This window comes from Alosa pseudoharengus, unplaced genomic scaffold (genome assembly GCF_046254945.1).
Source record: "Alosa pseudoharengus isolate Yale_2024_CS ecotype anadromous, Long Island Sound unplaced genomic scaffold, YU_APseudo_1.1 YU_APseudo_1.1_scf_2, whole genome shotgun sequence".
Lineage (NCBI taxonomy): Eukaryota > Metazoa > Chordata > Actinopteri > Clupeiformes > Clupeidae > Alosa > Alosa pseudoharengus.
The window spans coordinates 25,810,849-25,836,983 of NW_027468663.1; the positions used below are offsets into that span (position 1 = coordinate 25,810,849).

At 41.8% G+C, this 26,135-nt stretch overlaps 1 protein-coding gene across 2 annotated transcripts in view; it reads right to left on the reverse strand.

Annotated features, from left to right (window-relative positions):
* Positions 1-1,010: 1,010 nt before the first annotated feature.
* The window catches only part of atp6v1h (ATPase H+ transporting V1 subunit H), a 33,326-nt gene continuing 8,201 nt past the window's right edge, over positions 1,011-26,135 (reverse strand). For both annotated transcript variants that reach the window (XM_076294309.1, XM_076294311.1), the window contains exons 7-14: positions 25,546-25,599; positions 24,324-24,421; positions 23,699-23,891; positions 16,177-16,355; positions 14,128-14,253; positions 10,607-10,708; positions 6,802-6,915; positions 1,011-1,595 (exon numbers count right to left, since the gene is read on the reverse strand). In XM_076294309.1, coding sequence (XP_076150424.1) covers positions 1,526-1,595; positions 6,802-6,915; positions 10,607-10,708; positions 14,128-14,253; positions 16,177-16,355; positions 23,699-23,891; positions 24,324-24,421; positions 25,546-25,599 — 936 coding nt within the window. In that variant the 3' untranslated portion in view covers positions 1,011-1,525. The remainder of the gene's footprint in view (positions 1,596-6,801; positions 6,916-10,606; positions 10,709-14,127; positions 14,254-16,176; positions 16,356-23,698; positions 23,892-24,323; positions 24,422-25,545; positions 25,600-26,135) is intronic.

Sequence of the window (26,135 nt, forward strand, 5' to 3'; positions counted from 1 at the left end):
CTGCTTCAATAATCAGAGCACCATTGAGACATGAGCAAATTTAATTATCTGTGGTGGGGCTTGAGGGAGAACCAGAGCAGTAGAAGAGCATCTTCCCATTGGCTGGGCTGAGTGATGTCTCACAGCAAACCATGCTCTAATAGAAGACCAAGAAAAGAAGGGAGCTGTTGTAGTATTTCCAAACACAGCCTCTTCACATCTGTGGAGACAGTAGAAGTTGAAAGTAGTTAGAAGCACACACACACAAAAAAGCCCAAATACGATTAATCTTTCTGACTCATTTTATAGTCAAAATGTCAATGAATATGGAGGATTTAACAGCAGAGTGACAGCTAGAAAATCAGATACTCAACAAAAAGCCTATTCGCCAAACATCATTATCTACACAGCATATTAATGAATGTGTTAATAAATCTGAGAGTGGCAACCACACACATCCCCTGCAGTCTCAGTAAATCACTGAGTCCACCTATTAGCCTGAGGAAAAAGGGCTGTGTGTGAGAGTGAAAGAGACGATCAATGAGGGAGAGAAAGAGGAAAAAAACAACAAATTACCCAGGTGCTGGAGCTCCCATTGTCTGGAGGTCTACTCAGCAGGCCGTGCTAGCACTTCCCCTGGATCCATCCATAGCAGTTAATCATACAGCACCCCCAAATCAAGACAAGCCCCAGGAAAAAGAGCTCACTACTTTATTGTTATTCAGACATGGTCTGCAATATGGCATTTTCATTATGTCAATATATATACACCAAGCTAAGTACGGAGAAGCCTTGGGCATTCATGGCCACCGTGACGTCCACTCAAACTTTGCGCCCAGGCTTACAAAATAATGTGACTTGTGTCTGACTTTTAGGGGCCAAAATAGTACAATTACTTTAGGAACCACAAAATCTCATGTCAGATTTTCAACATGCTTCTTCACACCCCCTGTAGAAATGTCTGCACATAGCAATAGCCTTGTTCCTTCACTTATTTCACCATGACACTGCAAGAGACGGCAGACATGACAAACGTTTCCTAGGGAGTCCTTTATTGGAATGCATGTCATATTTTTTAATACTCGAAGAGATAAATAAATTTCAAGATTAACTTCTCCAGATTAAACACATATAGTAACATAGACAACTACCCATCAATGCACACAAACACACACACACACACACAAATCCATCCGAATGTTCACATTTGTTAGAGCAACAAAAATCACAATGGGGGTTGTGGGGGGTGGGGGGTACATTTGGACGTGAAGGGAGCCAAACCACAGTAATACAGTATTACACTTCACAGCAACTGGACGTGCGCTTGGGGGGGGGGGGGGGTACACTAGCCATTGCAAACATGCCAATACACACACACACACACACACCTTCACATACATACAGAGATGTTTACACACAGGTACAGCATATTGCCGGAGAGAGCAAGAGAGGGAGGGAGGGAGGGAAAAAGAGAGAGAGAGAGAGAGAGAGAAAGAGAGAGAGAGACAGAGACAGAAACAGACAGAGAGAGGGGGGGATCAGACGCTCAGCTTCTGGCTGCGACGGCAGTGGCGGGGGCTTGCTCTGAGGACTGCAGCTGTTTGCCAAGGTACTCCCTGAGAAGAGAAGAGAAGAGAAGAGAAGAGGTATGGACACAAATCAGAACACTGGAAAATAAGCGCTTGTGTGTGTGTGTGGGTGGGTGGGTGGATGGGTGGGGTGGGGGCATCACTCCCTCTGTGGGCAAGGACATGCGGGTTCTACTGGCATTTCAACTCGTTCCACAGCAGAAAGCACCAGCCATGATTTCAGACTACTTCTACTATCACAGATTATTGTGTATGTAATTATGTTACACATACTAAATATTTTATGCTTTAGGTATGTAATTATTATGTAATTAAAAAAATCTTTGGCACTTAAACTAAATGTTCGCATAGAGACAGATTGCAAAGAGGCCATTATGGATGGGAAAGAACGACAAGTTACTGCAGTTCAAATCTACATTAGAGGCATTATTGATTCATCTGATTCATAATTAGGAAGGCAGCCGCGAACATATTTGACCGTGGCACCAATCTAGTAGCCACCATCTGTAGGAGTCCTTCACCAACACCCCACCCCCCCCCCCACCCACCATTCAGTCCAACCATCTGTTTGAGACGGCAGTCCTTAGCAACATGGAATGTGGAGGTGCAGCCACTTTGCAGAGATAAAGGTTATGAATGACAGGATCAAACACACAGGCCATTTTAAAATAGCACAAATGTGCAATCAGGTGAGGCGTCGACACCCACACCAGCACCTCTCCAGCTCTGGATTCTTCTTCTGGGCAACACATCCATTAGCAGAAGTCGTAGCTGACACAACCACAACCCCCAACCCACAAGTCGTAGCTGACACAACCACAACCCCCCTTCTGCAAACATATCACCCCTTGTAAGAAGCTGTGGCATTAAAAAAATTGAGAAATATATATACAGCTCTGGAAAAAATGAAGAGACCACTGCACATTTTTCTGATATCATCCTACCGTTGCTGAGTGACATTCGAGTTAATTGACGGTCATATTCAAAATCAATACACCACTGCAAATTTGAATTTCAACCATCAACTCATTCAAATGTCCCTCAGCAACCGTAGGATGACATCAGAAAAATGTGCAGTGGTCTCTCAATTGTTTCCAGAGCTGTATATATGGAAACCCCTCAATGTCATCTCCAATTACTCAGTACATCTTTCTGAAACACAAAACAAATGCTTCATAGACACCAGCTAAAGAGATTTAGGTAAAACTGGCACTGAAAGTGAACATGTTTTCTTGTGCATAATCTACTGCAATCGGATTTCCACAAGTTCATCACTTAATTTATTCATACATATCACTCTTCTAAAGGAAACAAGAACAGAAAAGCTGCTCATCTGACCTAGCATTCTGTGGCCTTTACTTTCTGCCTGCAGTGTGCTGTTACGTCCTACTAATCACAGGGAGTGATTTGTGCAGTACTCATCAGCTGTGTCTTCTCTTCACCTATAAAAAAAAAAAAATCCCCTGGCTTGCCACAACAAAACCGTTGCCATGACAGCAGCTGAGCTCCACTATAGCAAAGATCCTTGATTACTCCACTTCAACCCTCTCTAACTATAGGCATCTATACGTACAAACGCCACAACTGGTAAATTTGGATGTGCTGCACGCACCTGCCCCTTTTTAGGGGAAATTGACCGTTTGGATTGAATAAAAACCTATGGAGTTGCATGGAAGTGGGGAGCTTATACTTACTACATTTTTGAACAATCGTGAATAAAAGGCGTTGGGAGGTTGGGATTTGATTTTCACTACTTATTAAGTTATCGTTAGTTAGACTCAAGACTTGTGCACATTGCCCATCATTCAAATAGGGGCCTATGATGTTGTTTGGTCAACAACAGATAAGTGTGACAAACCCAGAAGTGTCTCAGCATGAGCCTCTCGCCATGCACTGCTTCACTCCATGTCAAAATCCTTGGGCTGCACAATGGTCTTATCACGTTGGCGCCATCAACAGACACTTCAGATTCCACTCCTGCTGGACTAAAATGGAGACGCACTCTCTGCACCATTAGTCTGAATGAGGGAGAAATATGCACCCAGCATGCTGTTCTCATGTCACGACCCATAAAATCTGGAGCGACTTTCTCCAACATTGATAGTCTCGCTTTTCATAATCTTCCATCTTAAATCAGTGATTGCATTCAGGCAGATAGCCCCACAATACGGGGCTCTTAATGGCTCAAACTATCGTTTCTCGAGGGAAATAGGGCTCTTTATGATATCTGAATAGCACTAAATACAAATGCAGCTCGTATGTGTAGAGTACAGAGAACAGCAAATAAAAATATGCCTGAATGCAAACAGCATTACACTGTTTGGACACCACAGACAGAGCTGGTGTTATAATCTCCAACTGAGCCAGCAAAGGCATATGTTCTCACACACACACACAAGCGAGCATAGTTGCTCTCTCTGCTCCTCCCGCTATGAAGGGCTAAGCTCATTCTTTTATTTAATGAATTATATATGATACAGTCTCATCCCTTACCCTCTGTATTACTCCGCTGCCCTCTCAAAACCCATTGTCTATTTTGTGCTCTTATCTCAGATCAATACACCTGAACAAAGGCTTTGGAAATGCTACGCTGAACACAGAATTTTTTTCTAACAAATTATCTTGCACTTAGAGCAGAGGGAAAAGGCGTAGCATGATAAAATGAGAAACAAGCATATCTGAATAAACAGTCTGGTTCAACACTGGCAGCACAAAGCCACCAGGCTGGCAGTGTTCCAGACATTAGTCCAATGCAGACGAGACTCAAATCAACAGTACAGCAGAGATCCATTCACTTCAAGTTCTACAGAGCTCATCAGAGAGGAGGCCAAGTGAATATGAAAATACAAAACAATAAAGGTCTTCAGAAATGTACAATGACTTAAAAGATCAAAGCCAGTGCAGAGAGAGAGTGTGTAAAAATGTAATAGTCTTCAGAATTTTTAGCACCACTGAGTGATGAGCATTGGCCTCACTGTTGATGTGTTATCATTAAAGGCGACACAGAATGGAAAACCAAAAACTTGAACAAGAGTTTGGCAAATGGCCACAAAGCTACCATAAACCTGAAACACAGCTGTTTTGTCCTTTGTATGCTAATCTCAGACTTTTAAATGAGGTCCACCTCTCCACACGTTACTTTACCACTTTGAGTAGGAGATTCAGCTAGAAGTTGCTGGAGCCTGTTGTGAGCGGTCATTGACTACAAGGCAGCCAATCAGTGTTGAGCTCAATTATTCTTATTCAGATAAGCATGAAGGGTGCTAGATATCTGCTAAAATGGGTGATTTTATTCCCCAATCTAATTACAGGGATGTAAATGGGCTTGTAAAATAGCAACGGATCATGTGTTTTTGACACACCAAAGTTGCATACCTTCTATGTTAACATCAGATAACAAGGTGAAATGCTGTATTGCCTTGTCACACTTGCAATACTAAATATACCTACAATGCATCAATGACATCTCAGGGGTTGAAGGCTCTCCAAGGCTTAATAGTGCCTAATTATGCTTTTCAAAACATTCAGAGTGATTTTTCATTACGCTAGCCAAACCTACGGTAGCGCTATTCAGTACCGTCTGGATCTGCTCCACGGGATTAGAGTGTGAAGAGTAACCAGTGAGTGCAGCTTCACATTAAACTGGGTGATTAGCCTTCATAGTCTGACAAAGTGAAACACAAGACTGTTTCAACAGCAGCTGAGGACAATTAACCAGTGGGGACTCTAGTTCTGCAATGTTCGCTGGCTATTTTCAACTTCAGACAAAGCCAGGACAAGTAGTGCTCCATTCCTGTGATAGTTGTGGGTCTTTCACGAGGGGTCTAAAGGCATATCTGGTGAACATGCACTTAGTTTATTAAGCGTTTCTTATGGTTTGTATATTATAGTATTGTTTATTTTTTTATTAGGTTGTTGATTAATTTCACATTGTTGTTTATTATTGATATTCTCCTTAATGTAGTCTTACCATGCTATTATTAGCCGTGGCCCACTGGTTAGCACTCTGGACTTGTAACCGGAGGGTTGCCGGTTCGAGCCCCGACCAGTGGGCCGAGGCTGAAGTGCCCTTGAGCAAGGCACCTAACCCCTCACTGCTCCCCGAGCGCCGCCGTTGTAGCAGGCAGCTCACTGCGCCGGGATTAGTGTGTGCTTCACCTCACTGTGTGTTCACTGTGTGCTGTTTGTGTTTCACTAATTCACCGATTGGGTTAAATGCAGAGACCAAATTTCCCTCACAGGATCAAAAAAGTATATATACTTATATACTTATTATTGGGCCTCATTCACCAACCGTTCTTACTAAGAAATTTGTTCTTAAAACCCACTTAGGAAGTTTTTACGAAGATTATGGTATTCACCAATGTTGTCTTGTTCTTAAGTAAGAACAGAATCTACGAACACTCAAGAGCACTCTTACGCACATTTGAGAACTGACTGGTTATTGCATTTTCATCATATCTGCAGGTGTAAAATATAATAGAATTTAAATGACAACTATATACTGTATTTTATCATTTAGGATATTTTTGAATAAAAATATTATAATTATTTAAAAAAAAATTAATATAAATTCCACTATTTTACAAAGCATTAATGTATTTTAGAATAAATAATTAACACAACAAATAACACTTTTTCACTTTTTATACTAGCTGCTAAATATAACGACTCATGTACTGTTCAATTCCTGCAGCAGTGCTTTCACTTCAAAGCATGCGTCATACACGGTAATCAAATTGTCTTGCTCATGGTACAAATGAAAGCTGGTGCCTCAGCCTCAATTTGTGTGCACACGGCCCTGCAGTATCATGCCCTTTTATGGGGATTGACAGGGCGTTTACCTATGCTAATTAAGAACAATTGGCACGCCCTGTCAACTTAAGAAGAAATGGGTTTCAGCATGAAAAGAACAAAACTGCGAACGATTCTGAAGTTTAAGAACACCTTTGTGAATCTGCCTAAGAGTTTTCGTAGGACCTTCTTAAGAACACAGTTAAGAAAATTCTTAGGAAGATATTGGTGAATGTTATTATATTTGATTGAATGGAAAATCCCATAACCATAACCATAAGTAGTTGCATGAGGACTGCCATGACACATGCATTCCATTGACTTTACAACCAAGCTTAGCCAGGTCGTAGATCTCCGGGATTCACACCAAGCTCACTGCTCTGGACCAGGTGAGACACAGACTGGTCCCTCCACAAGTGCCAAGATGACTCCTCCTTACCAGTTGTGCACCATGAGCTTCTGCACTGCCAGCAGGGCGTTGTAGCGGACAAGCTGGTCCTCGTGGTGCATGTGGTTCATCACCAGCTGCTTTCCGCCAAGCTGCTCTATCACTCTGAGGAGGGGAAGGAGAGAGAGAGAGAAGAGACAGAGAGTTTGTGTGTGAGAAAGAGACAGAGAGAGAAGTACAGGGTGAACCTGGCCTTATAGCCAAGATGACCTTGTCTGTGCGCTCCTTTGAGATGAGAAGCGGGGGGTAATTGAGAGTGTGCAAACGAGACGGGCTGGCGATGCTAAGCTATGTGATGAAAAGGTACTTTTGAGGGTTGTTGGGGTCGTTATCAGCGTCTCCACCCCAGCGCTTGAGTTGAAAAGCCCAGGAGGATCCGCCGTGTTTTAAATTCAGACATCCTGTCTGACACTTTCCTGTTCTAATCCAAACACACTTGATCCATCTGGCGTTGTGAAAAATGGTACATATGTCGATGGTTCGATTTTGTAACATTGACAGGCTTAGCTTGGCCTAGAGGCATGTGCTACATAACATTTCTTCATCTTTAGTTGATTGTCTGATGTGGTTATAATTTAAGTTAAAATCTTAAAATGCTTAAATGTTAATAGCCTAAATATTATTCCATTGCTGTAAGTCGCTTTGGATAAATGAATGTAAATGTAAATGTAATAATTCATATTTAATAATATTTAATGATAGACTAGCATGTGCTAAGCATGCATAGGTCTAAATCCACTACCTGGCACATCTTTAGGATTGGAAGGGTAGACCTGTTCATACCTTTTAGCCTTAATTGTTATTTACTGAATTTTACTTTAAGGGTCAATTGAATTAAATACCCATGCCTTTATTGAAGGCAGTTATAAAAAGGGCCTGTTTATGAAAGGAGACTTGTCGTCCTTTTCAGATAATTCTGAAAAATGATCATTCAGATAATTCTGAAAAAGAGCCTGGTAAGAAAGCCAGTTCAGATGTCCCCACCCAAGAATGACACAAAAGAAGCCTTCTATGCTTTTATAAATCTGACGAGTGTTTTATCAATTAAGTTCTGATTTCACCACCTAAGAATTATTTGGCGGCATTTCAACCTATTTCACCACCTCAGATAAGACAACTGAAGTCTTTATGTGTCAATGTCTGCTCTGCCCCTCACATTCTCATCTTCCTGCAGCAAGAGATCTCTACCCCATAGCACCCCTTGCATTAAAGGCAACGCAAGGCAAGTGTATTTATATAGCCCATTACAGACACAGGGGTAATTCAATGTGCTTTACATTAAAAGCAAAGCATAAAACAGCAAAAAGGGCAGCGGTCAACATGTGGAGCAGATAAAACCAGCTGTGGTCAAGGGGACAGCAGAAGGAAGACAGGCGGATAACGACCACAAGGTTGCCCTGACCACACTGCCCCATGGCTCCTCCTGATAAAATTATAGCAATTTCCACCTCATCTGCGTGAGATCCATGAGGGCAAATTGCTCTGAAGAGGCTCAATAACAGGGTTAGGGGGCTGTGTCAGTCATTCTCACCACTGGCTCCCCAGCTGAGAGCAGTTGGCCCTGTGACCACGGAGGCGTTCCAAGGCACTGAAGAACCCTGCAATCTCGGTAGTGTGGGGTGGTGGTGACTTGTCATCTTTCTCTCCTGAGTTAGATTGGGGATTAAGGGTCCTCACAGCAAAACAGAGGCCTCGACAGCAGCAATATATGAAATCACCAACTTGAGATGGTGTGAGGTTATCACAAATAGGATTGGCTTTCATCGCTCTCTCTCTCTCTTATTTCCCATAAGAACGGAAGGCATACACGATCACTGACTCAACATCAAACACTGCATGACCATGCATTTAGGCTGACTAGTGAGAGGCTGGCAAGCAAGGGCGTAGGTTTGGTGGGGACACTACCCACTACCCCCCCCCCCCCCGAAGAAAAAAAAAAAAAAAACTCAACTCTTTCACCAGCCACTATAGATTACATTACATTACATTAAATTTGGCTGACGCATTTTTAGCCAAAGCGACAACATGGATTATAGATATATAAAATTATTAAAATGTGCCACTGTCCAACTACTATCCATGATTAAAATGTGCTACTGTCCAACTTGATCTAACTACACTGTGTAGCCTACATAATCTGATTTTAATATGTAGGCTACAGATATGTAGGCTATATTTAACATTTATTTTCTATTTGGTCTGTTATGAAATCATGTCCATTTAAGCACAGCTCAGTTTTAAGAAACTTAAAATACATGCATGCTTAGCATTTTGTGAAAAGAAATCATTAAGGCTACATTGACAAACTCTTAATCGTGAGCTGCCTGTATATTCTCTGATTCTAATATTTACATATATCTAGGCGATGTAAGCACAGCTCAGTTTTAAGAAATGCAGCTGAAAGACCATGTTGAATTTTGCTATAATTTATTTCAAAACCGGATTACTCTGGAACAGCTAACTATACACGGGAATGCATTACACCTTTGTGTTCGGTAAGGTCTGCTGTTTATTCTGATATATGGTTTGTCATGTGTTGCGTGAAGAGTGTGTAGGCCTACGATATTCCACCGAGACGAATGGATGTGGAGATGGGCGCAGAGAATAATTATTAAATCTCTTTATAGAGAAATAATTATTAAATCTCTAATATTTTTCTCGCAAACTGTTTATCACAGCATACAGTGGCTAGCTAGCACCGTTTAAAAGCTGAGAAAAGGCTCTTTCATGTGACACATGTGTGATGAGTAGCCTACTTCTCGAGGAGTTCAACAGAGAAGAATGGGTGAATTTGGACGCACTTCATGCTTGTAGTGAAGTAAAGCTGAAGCGCTGCATGCTGCGCAGGAGACTGCGGCTCACTGGTAGTTATTATAGGTAACTTCAAATCAGCGCGATTTACCCTTATAGGCTACTGCACATTACAAGATCTGTACGAGATGATCCGCAGCACTGAAGTCAAATGATTTAACTCTTTGTGTAGCGCATGTGAGCGCTTTTTTCCCCATTTCAGCCTTAATATTGGTGGGAACATTTCAGTCGTAATTTGACATTGGTGTGGACACGTCCTTCGGTCCCCACGCAAATCTACGCCCCTGCTGCCAAGGGAACTGGTAGAGCAGTGATTTTAAGTTATACAACTTTTTCAGTATTTTAAGTCTAGATAGTGATAGTGATATTTAAAGGGTTGGAAACATGTGCCTATCCATATCTTCTTGACCCATTTGTTTGCATTGTGCAATTCTGTGTCATTCTTAGTGCTGGAATTGATGAAATCACTGGGTAAACCAGTCTGATGGACACTGATTTGAGAAAAGTGCTCAATTGCATATGTACATACAGCACCTTCATTTTAGTGAATAGACATTTGATCTGATCATGTGTGGTGTAGAGTTTTTTTTCCGATGACACACACATTATGAGACCAAGGCATGCATGAAAGCACTGAGGACAAATACTGCCAGAGAACTGGCTCCATTCTGGTTCACAGAGCTGGCATCAAATAATAGTTGTTTTTTTCCCAGTGAACTAAAGTGGTCATGTTATTCTACAGTTCAGTTATGCACACAACAGACTCTGGTGATGGTGCATCCTTAGTTTCATTCAAAACTGGTTGAAAAACAGGATGCTTCACTAGATAGCACCAAGATTTAAACAATTCAGAATAGAAACAGTTGAAGAACCAGCTCTCTTTATGCAGGCTTGGTTGCTGAGTGCATCTTTGTCTAGTAGGAGCATGGATTCTATCTGTGGGAAAAGCAAGACTTGAGTGGTGGAGGCTGGAGTGGACCCTTACCGTTTGCCTCTTGGATAGTGTCGCACATATTCTCCTACGTCATGAGCAGCGACTGCTATCACCTGTGGGTCATCAGACACCTCCAACAACCTAGTAAGAATCCTGAGAGAGAGAGAGGGAGAGGGAGAGGGAGAGAGGGAGAGAAAGAGAAGGAGAGTGGGTGAGCAGAGGATGTGACTTATGAATACTACTATTTAATACTACTATGAAGAGGACAAGGTATTGATTCGAATGGCATTATACATGTGGATGGGTCTGAGAATGTTTTCTGCAGGGTAACATACAATACTACTACCATAGATCAAGCTGCTTCATGCAATAGCATGACTTATGCTTATAGTTCTATTCCAACGTTGATTTCTACCCAACGTATAGTAAAAAGAAAAGACAAATTTAAAACTAGAAACCTAACAAATATTCTTTCCATACCTCAGCATATTCCTCAAAAGCCAGAGGCATTTTCAGCTAACATGGGTTTACTAAATATAGGTGCACTTACTACCAAAACCTTTGCAATCAATGATTTTATTAGTGAAAAAAAATTGGATTTTCTGTTTCTTGTTGAAACCTGGCTGACTTCAGACAGCGAAGCTGTTCTTGTTGAAACTTGTCCCCCAAATTATAATTTCTTCCACTCAATTAGACAAGGCAAACGAGGTGGTGGAATTGCCTCCATTCTCTCAAACAAATATAGCTGCCTAGCTGCATAGTTGACTAGAGTCAACTAAATGCCGACTTTAATATTCATGTCAATAAGACAACTGATGCTAAAGCCAGTAAGTTCCTTAATGTGTTGGACAGTTTAGAGCTAAAGCAGCATGTTACAGGACCCCCCCACAACCTTGGCAACACCCTCGATCTAGTCATTTCTAGAGGGATAGAAGTCACAGACTTATCAGTAAATGATATAAATATGTCTGATCATTATTGTGTATCTTTTAATATAGTACTACATACTCCAAAAATTCATCCCGAAATTGCAATCAAATCGCAACTCTTGGACATTAGGACATAGCTCTTATAGACTCCATAAATTTAGATATTTTACATCATCCCATTGATCAAATGGTAGAGGCTCTCAATCGTGAATTAGGCGCTCTGCTTGACAGAGTGGCACCCTTAAAGACAAAAAAAAAGGCCCTGTAGCAAACTGACCTTGGATGAACGAAAATATCTATGATCTAAAAAGATCATGTAGAAAAGCTGAGAGAACATGGAGAAAAACTAAGTTACAGGTTCACCATTATGCCCCCAAACTATGGAACACCCTGCCTCTGTACATCAAGCAGGCGAGTTCAGTTAATATTTTAAAAAAAGATCTGAAAACATACCTGTACAGGAAAGCTTTTAGTTAACTCGTCTTATCCTGTAGACTACTTTTTCAGATTATTCTACATCTGCTGCTATTGGAGGGCGCAGCCAGCCAGAAGCAGATGGGCTCCCCCTATTAAGTCAGGTTCTGCTCAAGGTTTCTTCCTGGAATATGGGAGTTTTTCCTTGCCACAGTTGCCATATGGCGTGCTTGTGGGGGGTAAAGGGTTAAGGCTGCCAGTCTTATGACATGTTATTTTCTATATTTTTGATATGTTGCTGAGTGGATCATAAACGGCCCCAGCAATGAAGAAAAGTGATTGATAATGACTGTCTGACTATTATTGTGTTACATGCTTCAAATGTAAAGCACTTTGAGCTGCATTCCGTGTATGAAAGGTGCTATACAAATAAAGCTTATTATTATTATTATTATTATTATTATATTATTATTATTATTATTATTATTATTATTAATACTGGACGAAATTCCTCTTCTAATAGACCTCTGAAGTTCCCCTACAAAAAGGAACCAAAGCGGTCATCTTTGCCCATATAAGGAGATCCGGGTGTTAATTGAAGCTAACTACTTATGGCAAGTTGCATGGCAAGTTAGCTCTGGGGTAGCAAAAATTAAAGTTCGATGTCTTAACATACTGAAGATCACAGTACTCACTCGAAGGCAGAGGGCAAAAGTGTGTAGAGCAAAATGTCTGCATTTTAGATTTCTTCGTCCCGACGAGAGTTTAACAGGTGTGATCATTTAAAATCCCCATGTTATTTACTCATAGGAAAACTCGCAAGATACCAAATCTCCATTAATATATGGGCAAAGATGGTAGCTTTTTTGTAGTTGAACTTCAGAGGCCTATTTCTAGGAAAGCCCTGGGTGTTACTGTTATTTGGGATCAGTTTCAAGGACCAGGGAATGAAAAGTGAAGTTAGATTTCGCTAGGACTTCATATTTGGGCTTCATACAAGATCAATTCAAATGTCTTGAACTTCCCCATAGACAGCAAACTTGGTAAAGATTGTAGAGGAGATGCTGGTCCCATGTGCACTTTTAACAACACAGCACATTACTGTCAAAATGCCAGAGACGGACCACAGAACATCTTAGGTGTCATCTTGGGTCATCTTATCTCGAAGTCCTGTAGGCTATCCGCTGTGCTGGCCACTAATACATCCACCCCACCTGATTTTCTTTAGCATGGTTTAGACAATTGCATTAACACTACTGAATATCATAGTGGATCATTGGACGTGCTCTGAAATTTTGGCTGATGGCATTCCCAATAGGCATATGCCTGCCTCATAGAAATAAAACAATTTGATTGTCTGATGTGTTTGACATTGATCCAATATCTCATGCCCTGCTCTGACAAAGGCAGGCACAGTGTAGCCTATGATACTGATGAATTAGACCCCCCCCCCCCCTTTAAAAAAGAAGGTCGGGCCAGGGCCCTACTGGTCATAGCTGTTCCACAGACCTGCACCAGAGGATAAGTGAAGTAAAAATAGCTCTGCTAAACAAATGGGCAATCATCTTGCATAAGCTATCACAGCGTATTATTAGGGCATTATCTGGGAATATCTGAAATTGCTGAGCCCCCGAGATCAAATTCTAGAGAAAGACGTCTCCACTGAGATGCCATGACCAGCCACCAGATGATCTCTTCCACAGCAGAAGGAGAGCAAACGGCTGTACTGAGTGGCAGTGGCTCACTAGATGAAACGCAGGCCCGCACATCTCCAAAACGCCTGAAATGGATGTGATGAGGAATCGGGAGCTCAAGAGCCTTTCCTGATTCACACACGGAATAAAATCAACTGAACAAGGAGGTCGCAGAATGAGAGTGCAGAGAAATCTCAAATGAACGATGGCAGGAGGCATGGGGCTGGGCACTGATTGGGGATGGGCTACTCATGGAGGAAACAGGACCGGTAGATCAAAAGGTGGGATCAGGAGATTGAACTTTATGGAAATGAGTGCCATTCAGACATTATCCCATCAAGACAGTGTTTACTCAAACAGGAGAAGCCATATCCATTACACCAATTAAACACTAAACATGCCCCCCCCCCTAAACAAAAGGAAAAAATAACATATCAGATCTTGTTTAGTTATTTCATAGGACAAAAATAGTCATTCATTTTATTAGAACTGGCCTTCCATTCTTTAGAGGTGTGGGGATCTTTTGGAACCTTACTTGAGGAGCTCGTAGTTCTTCTCATTGAGACGCACAGCGTTCTCTCGCCAGAACTTCTCAGACTTGTGCACCGGGCTCCACTCCAGGCGTCCAGACTTGAGCTCAGAGCTGTACTCATCGAACGAGCTGTGGCGGAGAAGGAGAGATGGAGAGAGGTAGGGCTGCATCAATCTGGACGATCCTGCTGAGACCGCAACAGCTGCAGCCAGCCAGAAAGCTACTCAATCTAATATCAATACCTAATGCTGGACTGTGCTGTCCATCTGGTACACATCACATAATTCACATCTTCAGATTAAGTACAAACCTCCCCATGGCCCAAAATACTTCCTATAGTCTTCATCACTTCACAGAAATGAGTCATGTACACAGGCACCTCTGGCATCAGCACCGAGATAAACATTCATGTGTTGTCTCACTAATGGTCACTCGTGGCAATTTTAAGGAACCACTCACACACGTGCACTTTCTAGATTCTTATGGTCTTTGGTTGTTTACGTGGTGTGTGTGTGTGTGTGTGTGCACGAACACACGTGTGTCTGAGTGTGTGTGCGTGTGTCTGAGTGTGTACAATGGGAAATAGTTATGCATTGTCAAAGGAATTGTCGGTGCTTCAGAGTAATTGGCTTTTCAAGGCAAAGGTGAGGTAGACTGTCATTCAGGCATACAGCATGACAGTGCAGGGCTCCAGACTAACTTGTTGCATTGGTTGCGCCTAACTTTTTTATTTAGGTGCACCAGCACAAAATTTAGGTGCACCCAAATTTTTCATCGCGGCACCTTTAACGTCACAATTTCAAGGTCCCCTTTTTATTGCTCTCCATATACATTCTGTGTCTGAGCTGTTGTCAGTGCATGGACCAGGAATGACAGTATTGATTTGATTTGGGGCCTCCACCACCTTGACGACATCAGTAATATTGAATACTGTGATCATTCACATCAGTGTCAATGTTATTACAGTGGTGGTGTGTGTGGTCTAATTGAGTGCCTGTCACTTTAAGAGGAACGTCAAAGTAGCTTTCATTCTCATGGTTTTAGGCAAGAGGAAAATAGTCGCGCATCATCCAAGGATATATGGATGCAATTCATTATGTTTTCTATGTCATTTGATAAAATAAATGTTCAAAAAACTAAGAAGTCAAAGAAAATATTTATGGGATCATAGAAGAGATAAGTGTCTTGCAATGTTAATTTCTATGATTTTGTTGAAATCATCACTACATTAATGATAGACATGACACGTCGTGAGCTAACAGTTACCTAGAAGAAACTCTCTCAAGATGTAAACGTTTGCCAATAGGTTGTGTAGCTTATTTCGGAAAACTCAACAGTAGGCCTAAATTAACTAAATTCCATAGCCTAGGCAACACAAACTTGAGAGGTGCAGGTCAAAATCAACATCGCTACTTGCTCGGATCACGACAGCTGTGTGCGTGTGAGGAGAAAAGACACATAGGCTACGGGAAGCGCACGACTGTCATTCTTAAACGTAGGCTATATCGATACTAATACAATTAGGTATTGTGAGGTTTCTCTTGTGAGGCGCTCAACCTAATGACATTAGGTGCACCAGTGCGACCCAGGAAAAAATGTAGTCGCACGTTTAAAGATTTTGGTCGCATCTGCGACCAAATTGGTCGCACTCTGGAGCCCTGCAGTGTTTCATAGTGTGATGAAATCATTGTGCTGTGGCCTGATGCTTCTGAAAGCCCTTACATAAAAACATTACCCAGGAAATCTCACCTACCCAAGAAACAATCTGAAAAACAGATGGACCAATACAATCCGTGAACCGAACCGGCAGTAACCAATCGACAAATCGACATGTGCTTTTATTCCCTTTTAACTCTAATCTATTCCATCTGTTATGTTTTTTTCACTTCCATTTTGTGACAGCTTTTACACATTGAAAAAAACCCTATTTGTATGGAATCAGCAGTGCAAGTAAACTCATCATGCCTTGTTACTCGACACAAATCACTCCTCTGGCCAAACAGATGCGAGCGGAATTCATAATGCCTTGCTTTTGCTTTGCATTGTGGGTACCTCAGGTCCTGCACACTCTCCCCGAGCCTCTCCAGCAGGAATTTGATGTCCTCAGTGATGTCCTCGTCGTCGTACTTCTGCTGGTCTAGGTTCTCCAGCTGCTTGAGCACCTTGCACTGGATCATGGCCAACGCATACTCCTGACGTGTCTCCCTCTCCGCAGATTTCTCCAACAGATTCTGCAAAAACAACACAACGAAAATGTATGGAGCTCAAAACGTCAGATGTGTGTTCTGTGTTCACGCCACTGCTCTTTCCTCACTCCTTAAGAGTGCAAACATGTGGTCGGTATTCAACAGAATACTGGTAGAGATTACACTGTTGCTATTATACCGAACCTTTATAAAAAGTAACTGAACTGACTTGCTGTTTGACCTAGTAGATAAAGCATGTTGGCCAAACAGGTTCATGTGGAAAAACATGACCGAGTTATAGTAGCCTTTCCGCTCAAAGAGATGAAAATGAGCATTTCCACCATTTTATAAGTAAAAAAAGATGCCATCATTGGCCACCATTTTCACTGACACAGAAACTCACTACCGATTGAGGTCTTGCTCTATAGCGTGTCACAGATGTCATGACCAAGGAGATGATTTAAGCTAAACTACACAGCACCGGCACTTCTGATCTTTTTCACCGAGTTACTGCTAAAAAACTCTTGAACATTTTCCCAATAACTCTTAGCTATAAATACCTCCTATTGGCTCTGAAGCTGTGAAAAACAACTCTGCTGATACCATGAGGATCTGTCAACTCTGCCCGTCTCCACATGTGCCCACCTGGCAACAGCATCACGCTGAAAGGATTCTAACTACAGTATCTAAGTGGTGTAGCTCCGCTTTCTTGATAAGGAGGCAGAATCACTACACTTTTCTAACGCACACACACACCTCAAATAAACACACACACACACCTCAAATAAACACACACACACACCTCAAATAACTAGTCTCACCATCCACTATGCTGACTAAGTGCATCCAGCAGCAAGTTATGAGAGTGAATCGGCATTTCATAATCAGATTTTTTAATGGAATATTTGCTGGAAGTATGTTTTCAGTTGGAATACACATACTGTATTCCATGCAGAAAAAAGAAGCACACATTGTTATTGCTGACTGAGTTGCTACCTCCATGTCTGTCCACGTATACTAAGTGCCCAGGGTTGTCTCTAACAAAGAATATTAGTAGCACTGAAACAACACTGGGTCATTCTCCTCCACCTTCCAACACTGGAGGCTCTCATCATGCACAAACAATATTTCACGTGTGGAAAAGAGACGCTCACACATCTTCCCCCACACCTCGAAATAACAGCAGCAGCATACACACACACACACACCTGCGAAAGCATGCATATTGGTCACACTTTCAAAGTCACAGTTCATTCTACTCAATGGAAAGACACGTGGAGTGGTAGCACTTCCAACATAATAAAACTACCAGTGGGAGATGCACTGTGTGGAAATGTGGCCTAATCATATCTATGCATAGAAGATGAAAACGTGAAGCCAGTTAAACAGTAACTGGTCTATTACTTGACTTGCAAACACAACAATATGATGGGAAACTGCCCTACCATTTTCCAGCATGATGATAATGGGCAATAAAAACCCCTATCCACATGGGGCAAACATCCAGTTTACTATTAGGCCTGTTTAGTTCCACAATCTCTGCATGCCCAGCTAGAGAGAAGTAGAGATCGCTGCTTTGTTTGAACATGCAAGTCAATTATACCCTCCACTACTGTGCTGATGTGAGTGTGAGGGAATGCACAGGCACAGAGTAGGAGCAGAACACCTTTCTATCAGGGAAGGCAAAGCTATCTGAAGGAACTGAAAAAGAAAACACAGCACCCTCCAGAATTATTGGCACCTCTGCTAAATTTGACTAAAAACAGGTATAAAAAACAATATTTTGGAATAATATATCATAATGGAAACAATGAGGAAAAATCCAATCTTGAAGGGAAGCAACACCTTGTTGTTCCTCTATTGTTTGTGAGATTATAATAAATCACCAAAAATGTTAGACCTGTTTTTAGCTAACTTAAGTAGAGGTACCATTAATGCTGGAGGGTACTGTAATGTCTCTCTTGCTCTCTCTCTATCTCTCTCTCTATGCATGTCCTTTCAAGGGCTCAGTACTTTGCCTTTGCTGGTTTCTACTGAAATTAAACAGTACAAAAGCTTTATTCTAACACCTTCCAAAGCTATTCATCACATCATTCAATTAGGTCAGTCCTAGATGCACACTTAGTTATGTAAAGTCTATCTAAGGACACCCGAGATGAGACAACGTAAGAAACAGAAAGACCCAGTGATTAGCCCATACTCCATTACTCCCTGATGGCGTTTAATTAGCTGAAATCCTCCATACGCTCACAGTAAGGGCTCTACAGAAATTGACCAATTATGATGGATACTTCAGAGCCTGTGATGCAGAAGCAAATGTGAAGGGCAAGAAGGATTCTCATCAGACCCAGGATTATGTTCAAAGGAGGAGTCCATATTGGCATCACAGGCTAGAGGCTGATAAAGCACAAAGCTGCTCCTTTGAATTATGCCCCTAATTTGGTTTGGAGGGGTGATATACCATGCTGGCACATAATAACTCTTCCACGGTCGCTTCGGACTTCACAGTCCGTTTGAAAACGGCCGCAACAGCAGGAGCAGCAGCACTGCGACCTCACTCCAGTGCACAGTCAAAGGAGGACACTGAGATGAAAGAAAAATGAAGAGAAGTGGCTCCACTTGAAATGTACAGACACATTTGCATTTCTGTATTATGAAGACAGATAAAACAGAGCGTGCATGAACTTCTGTGAAGTTTGTAAAAAATAGTTGTTCTGGTAACAGCATATTAGTTGGTAGTACACATATGGTGTGTGTGGTGTCATTATGTGGATTTCAACTATTTTAGTTGAACCAGAGCTTTGAACCAGATTTTTTTCCCAACTGGTTCGTTCCGAACAGAAACAGTATTTTAACATTTCTGGTTTCCGGTTCAACCCTAGAATTGACGTTCCTGAACGGGTTAGAACAAAAAAATAAAGTTCCCAAACTGGTTAATAATGTTCCATGTCAGCTCCGGGACATACAAATACGTAGGCTGAACATTAGGACTTTGGATATTTTTTATAAATTATATTGTTAGTCTACATCATTTTCCTTAAGTCTCTATCCTGTCTTCAAACATTAAAAAAAACACTATAGGCTATATTATGTAAGCGGCATAACTGTAATTCTGTATTATACATGAATTAAAACAAGGAATATTTCTGCCGTGTTGTTTATTGGCAAACAACTGAACAAATATCCATTATACTTCTTACAGCTCAATTGGTGCAAATGACAAATAGGGCAGGCTACATAGCTGTCATTGAGAACTTTAATTGACCAAACAGTGTTTACCTCATATGATTGAGCTTGAGAGACAGACAGAGGCGTCATGCCCATCGAAGTAATTTTTTAATCATAACTTTCCTATTATGCTCCATATCAAGCCAGAGCCTATAAAGACTCAAATGTATTCTTTTGGATGCGTAATAAATCGTACCAATATAGCTGAAGGTTTGGAAAATTGGTAAAAAAATTGGTGTCTGTGTATACTCCTATAGCAACTCATACGCACATTGAGTTCACAATGATTTGCTTGTGTTGAACTGTTACAGTTAATATCAGGCTACAATTTGAACAGTTGAACTGTTACAGTTACAGTTTGAACAGTTACACAGAGAAACTCCCTGACCCCTTCTAACATGATCCACTTCACCATAAGAAAACAATTGCAACGTCCCTGATTGTGCCCCCCCCCCCCCCCCCCCCCCCCTAAGGCTACAGCTTGGGCATATGATCTTGATTAGGCTACTTGCTGGTGGCAAGCTTCTCTATTACATTTCTCCCGATGAGTGAACGAGTCATATTGCACAGACATCTTGTCAAAGAACGAAAAAAATAACGGATTAACCAGTTGCTATTATTTTAGATAAACAATTCTGTTCCGGAACATAATTTTTTTTAAAAGATTCTGGATTTGCTTCTGTTCTTAGCAAAACATCAAACATTCCTGGTTTTCATTTTCGTTCTGTGAACCATTTTGAACTGCAAATAGAATGCAAAAGGACCAAAATCAATATGCCGTGAAGGCAGAACTGAACTGGTGACATGATGAAATAAGGAAGGTGACTTACAAGGGCGATTACACCATGTGAAAAACACTGTTCAATACACTGAAGATTCACATGGAGAGTGGCTGGTCCTAGAACTGCCATCTACAGTACAAAGAATATTAAACCTGCTTGGGTGGAGGACAATAAACTCCTGATGTTAAACTTGCCAATGCCTAATTATCTACATCTGTGTCTAGGCAGTTTGGTGTGGGGGCGAGATTAATGCACTGCCTGGGTCTAATTCAATAGTGCTAGGGCCATACAGGAAGAATTCATTACCCAACGCTAATGCCAGTGATATTGGCAACACAGAGAGCGGCGTTCAGGGGCACTTAAATATTAAATACAGCAGGCACACCCACAGTAATGCACTGGCAGGGGCAACCGGGCGTGTCTGTTGTACATTTATTTTGCATGTAGTGAGGAAGACATATCTGTGTCCCCATCACAGCAGCGTCACAAACAGTGGTGGTAGTGTGGTGGTTAAGGAGCTGGGCCATCATGCAGTAGCCTGAAAGGTTGTGGGTTTAATTCCCGGCCTCCACCGTTGTGCCCTTGAGCAAGGCACTTCATCCTGAGTTGCTGTTGGGACAATGCAAGAATGCCCTTGTAATATAATTGACCTACGCTGTGTAAGTCGCTTTGCAAAAAGTGTTGGCTAAATGTAGTAGTAAGTGTAAAATCTGCCCCTAAGATACATGGCCAGAGAGAAATGGTGGTGTACAAATTTCAGGTAGAGACATTGGGCATTGGAGCCTTCAATCGACAGGACAGTGAAGACTGGGCAGGAAATACATAGGAGAGAGGTGTGGAATGGGTTCAGGAAATGACCTCAGGTCGGAGTCACACCAGCATCCTGGTGGCCGCTGGGCCTGCATGGCGCTAATGCTACCGCAGCGCTGTGGCTCCTCTGAGAGAGACTTAATTGAATGTCTGAGAAGAGTGGAAAGGTGAGAGGTGGGGGTAGGGTGTGTAGGTGTGCGTGCGTGTGTGTGTGTGTGCATGTGTGTGTGTGTGTGTGTGTGTGTGTGTGTTAGTGTGTGTGCATGGGGTGGGGGTTAGTTGGGAAACACTTTTGTGCCACACCAGTTGAGCAATATGTTTCTGGGGGCTATTCATCCCATAATCTCTCCCAAAGCTCTGGGAGTCATGAAGGTCACATCTCAGGCATTATCAGTTCATTTGCACTGCAATCACTTTGCCCACCACTCCCTCCACTTCAGGAGATGGAGTAACAATGTAACAAAACCCTTTTTGTTGTCCTCTAGCCTAGTAGCTCGCTAAAATGTCTGCTTCTTCCGGACTCCCTATAGTTGGGGTCATTTCGTCCAAGCAGAGTGGACCCATGGGGGGCAGTATGTGAGTGCTAGTTTTTATTTTAAAGGCATGCTGAGACATGCTGAACAGACTATTCTAACACCCAAGCTACATGGCCAGAAAGTAATGGCGGTGCTCGCGATTTCAAGTGTGGAAAAATACTTCTTTCTTGTTACATTTCTATGATGCTCTTCATAAGATGCTCTCATCTGTAAGTGCAAAGGAAGCCATCTTCAGTTCTCCTCTAGCAGGACAATTCCTGCCAACCTACACAAAGAACAGTCAATGTGCCCTCAACAAATAAAGTCTTATGGCCGTCAGTGTTGAATTCATACAGAACTCAATATATGAGGATTCTTCATTGAGGCTGCTGAGAACAATGTTTGTGTGACTACCAATTTTACCGACCTACATTGAAAGTACAGATCAAATGGAACGCCAATGGAAAATGTATGATTGATGATGATGAAATGTATGACAACCAACCACTGTGCAATAAGCACAAGCACAACAAGCGGTTGTGGCAAAAATCTGATTTGGTGCGGCTGTCTTCTTTGTTTCCCAGAGATGTTTTGACCTTTACACCAGTGGTCTCTAACGTCTGACCTGCAAGACACTTTCATGCAGCCCTTTGCTTCATTTACATTTGTAATGACATTTGGACCACACCAATTAAGCTATTGCTTGCTTATACGGGCCAGTTGTCACTAAACTATAAAAGTAAGTAAACATGTCTTTCTGAGGCGAAAGGAAATGTTGACCAGGAGTATCAGTAGTTTCATGCTAAGTGGACAATGTGATTCCTTCTTCATCAAGTTTAATGCAGCAACAACCTGTCTGTTTTGCAAGAAGAAAACAAATTCAAAGGCACCACTACACCACAAATTATGCAGAAGAGTAGCCTATGAGGGAGAGCAAAGCATCACGTCTTCCAACAAAACTTTTCCCGAGAGCCAAAAAAGAATGTGATGAAGCCAAGAAGGTACTAGCAAAGTTATGACATGATGAGTGAAGCAATAGCCAATGTAATATAATGATGAACAGGTTCAGAGAGACTGAAAGTGAAGTGTTGTGCTGCAGGTTACAAATATCTTCTGCCTAGACAAGGCATTTTATATAGAAAGTAAATGTCATTCTCAAATACAGAATGTTTTATGGACAGTGTGCCCTATAGCTAGAGTTGTGAATACTCAATTATTTGATTAAAGCATGGATACAGTCTAATATTAAATTGCAATGCACTATATTTATCAGGGGTTTTAATGACCATTTCAAGATAACAGATTTTTTCTATCATGCCCTATTGCCCTGGCCCCCCATAAGACCACCACCTAACAGGTTGTCCATAGGTATGAGTTGGAGAGCCCTGCTTTACACTATCCAACAAAAACATTTAGCCACCAAATACTCTGCAGTCTGCATCTTCAATGCACTGTAAACATGAACCCTCTACTTTCCTATGGTCAATTTAGATCTGTAATCACAAACCTTATTACGTCAATTTTATTTGGTCTATTTCTAGGCTTACTTTTCAATACAATTGTCTATTTATTTTGTTGCTTCATTGCTATTGTGATGTCGGCTTTACTGAAAATGAGGATTACAGAGAACTTTCAAGAATAAAGGTTGAATTAATGAATGAACGAATTGATGAATATTTGTTGTAGTCTTTTCTAGTAAGTGGTTGTGAAGATGCCATATGCAGTCTTAGTTGCAATATTATGAGCTTTTGTACATGTTTATCAGGCTGTTAGCTGTATAATATTCTGCAGGTGGAGATAATGGGTTAACTGATTCACACCACCTTCTGTGCTCTTCTAAAGAAGGTTTTGGAATGAAGGGTTTTCTTTATGATCTGCTAAAATGTGCAAAATGTTGTGAAATGTGATCTTAAAAGCTGTTTGCTAAACGAAAAAGAGAAAGGTTTTCAATGAAAAAAAAAGTCCTGATAGCTTTAACCTTAAAACAATACAAAGACTGTGAACACTTTTTCACAGTGGACATGCTGTGATGGGGAATGATTGTCCAACATACCCTGAAGGCAGCCAAGATGATACGCGTCACCTTCTCCTTGACAGACTCCTGGAGGATGTCGGAGAGGGCAGGCACCACGTTGTAGCGGCGGAGCTGCTCGCACAGCTGGGGGCTGAAGGCCAACAGCCACACGCAAAAGATCATTTGGTACTGCAGCTGGAAGCCACACTTGTTGCTCAGCACTGCGGTGATGCTGGGGGGGGGGGGGGGGAGAAGCCTGTTAGCACGTGAGATACACCTCCAGATGCGTGCTTAGAATAGTACAGGGTGCATGTTCTATTTTTATTAAGACATCTGCAAACTAACACCAGCACTCTAACAACTGTTACTGAACGTGCTGACATGTTCAATTAAAAGCCAACCACAAATCTAAAAGGATTACAATTGCTAATTTACAGTTACTACTTTATGGCATAATATTAGCTCATACAAAAGTCTTATTGACATACGGATGGACAGACAGACAGAAACACAGACAGACATGCACACACAAAACCATTAATATTCATAGACAGTGTAGAGGGATTGTGCAATTTTGAATATAGTACTACTTCAACATTTCTCAGTTGTATTTAAGAGGGGCTTATATATACTTGATTATACTTGATTCTCCATTATCACTTACCAGTTAACACCATCAGCTTCAACCCAGGCAAATCTGTACTCGTTAACCCTCAACATCAACTGAAGACACCCAGCAACACACTGAACATACTGGGAGCTCTATGGACACAATACAAAGGTACAGTGGTGGGAGAAGAGGGGAAAAACACATGAGCGAGATATAAAGGAGCAGTTAGTCACAGCACACCCAGGCCCACATCAGTGAAAAAAACATCAAACTCCAAACGCCAAAACAGACACAAGGCCGCTGCAAGAACAAAGAGTCTGATGCAAGCCGCATCCACTAGGAGGAGTGCATTAATCTGATGAGCGTGCAAAACAGCAATCCCAGGGGGCCCGACATCGAATCCTTACAAACATGCTACAGCAGAGAAAGCAGTCCACAGCACAGCACAGAGAAAGCACAGGCTCCTATGGAATACTGAGAGAAACATTATTATTATTATTATTATTGTTATTATTATTATTATTTGTATTATTATTAGAGAAAGGGGAGCAGGTGGGTAGTGCTGAGTCAGAAGAGGGGAGAGGACATAGGTATCCTGTTAGCAGTGGGATGGAGGAGTTCAAGAGCCCAAGAACATGAAATAAGAGATGGGAAAAGCCTAGAGTGTTCCATAAAAAAAGAAAAGAAAAAACAGAAGCAAAGGTGGTGGAGAAAGAGTGAGCATGTCTGCCACTCTCACTGGAGTGGCACAGACTTGAGAGAACCATGAAAGAACTTCCCGCATGTCATGAGAGAGGCGTCAAGTGCGGAATGGACACAGCAGATGTGTATGTGCTAGATGAGTATAAGGCCTCAGAAAATGCACTCTCTATGAGGTGGTGCTTCCTTTGTTCTGTTCACATTGTACAAGCACTTAGGTTTACAAGTGGGCTTGCTATGCAAAGTAGAGTGAAACATATGGCAGCACAGGTATCAATAGAATAGGTTAATGTTGTGTTGTCAGTCCCTTTGCCATGGTCAAATGCTTCAAGCGTGCACAGAGCCAGCATGTCTCACTGTTGTAGAGTGAAAGAAGTGGAAACAAGTGTTTTAGTAACTCCTCTGTAAGAGACAGACAAGCAGGAAAGGCAACAGAAGGACAACTTGGAGAGAGTGAAGGTTATCGTGGCATTTCTCAGAACAGGAAACAGATAGACTTGCTCCTCGAGATCCGACAGGAGATCCCGGCCCGTGGAGCCCGAGTCAGCCATTTTGTGGCCTCCGAGCAGTTACTCACTTCACTAGGGGAGATGGTTCCTGTTCCTGTGTCTGGACCTGTACCATGTAGTTTCTAGCGGAAAAGATAAAGAAAAGAAAGATTTTTTTTCTCCCTAATAAGCTATTACCCACCCTCAGCAGCCTTGAGGAGGATAAATTATCATCTTCATGTTGGTGCAAATGTATGTAATGCATTTTTAGGAGAAAAAAAATCTCTTCTCATGAGAATGGGTTTAAGTCCAAGGCTGATTGAGAGAGTAATTCATTTAGCAATCTTCCTCCATTATACTCACCCAGTCTCTAGCCCTCGCACGTAGCATTAAGGAATGACATTTGGCACCAATGTCCCCAATTGCAAAATGAAACGCTATCTTTGTCACGTCACAGAAATGTCCCCAACACAAAAATAACAACCTTCACTCGCACAGTCCAGAGACTAAGGCAGCCGTGGGTTCAATAGGTTTTGTGAGTGAGGCAAACATGTCATTGTTTTGAGACATCTGGCCTTCAACACACAGTCCTAAATATTGTGTTAGGAGATTGAGAGCTTAATGCTAATGACAGTTGAACGTCTTGGGCAGAGGCAAACGAAGGGTCAACTCTTTGTGC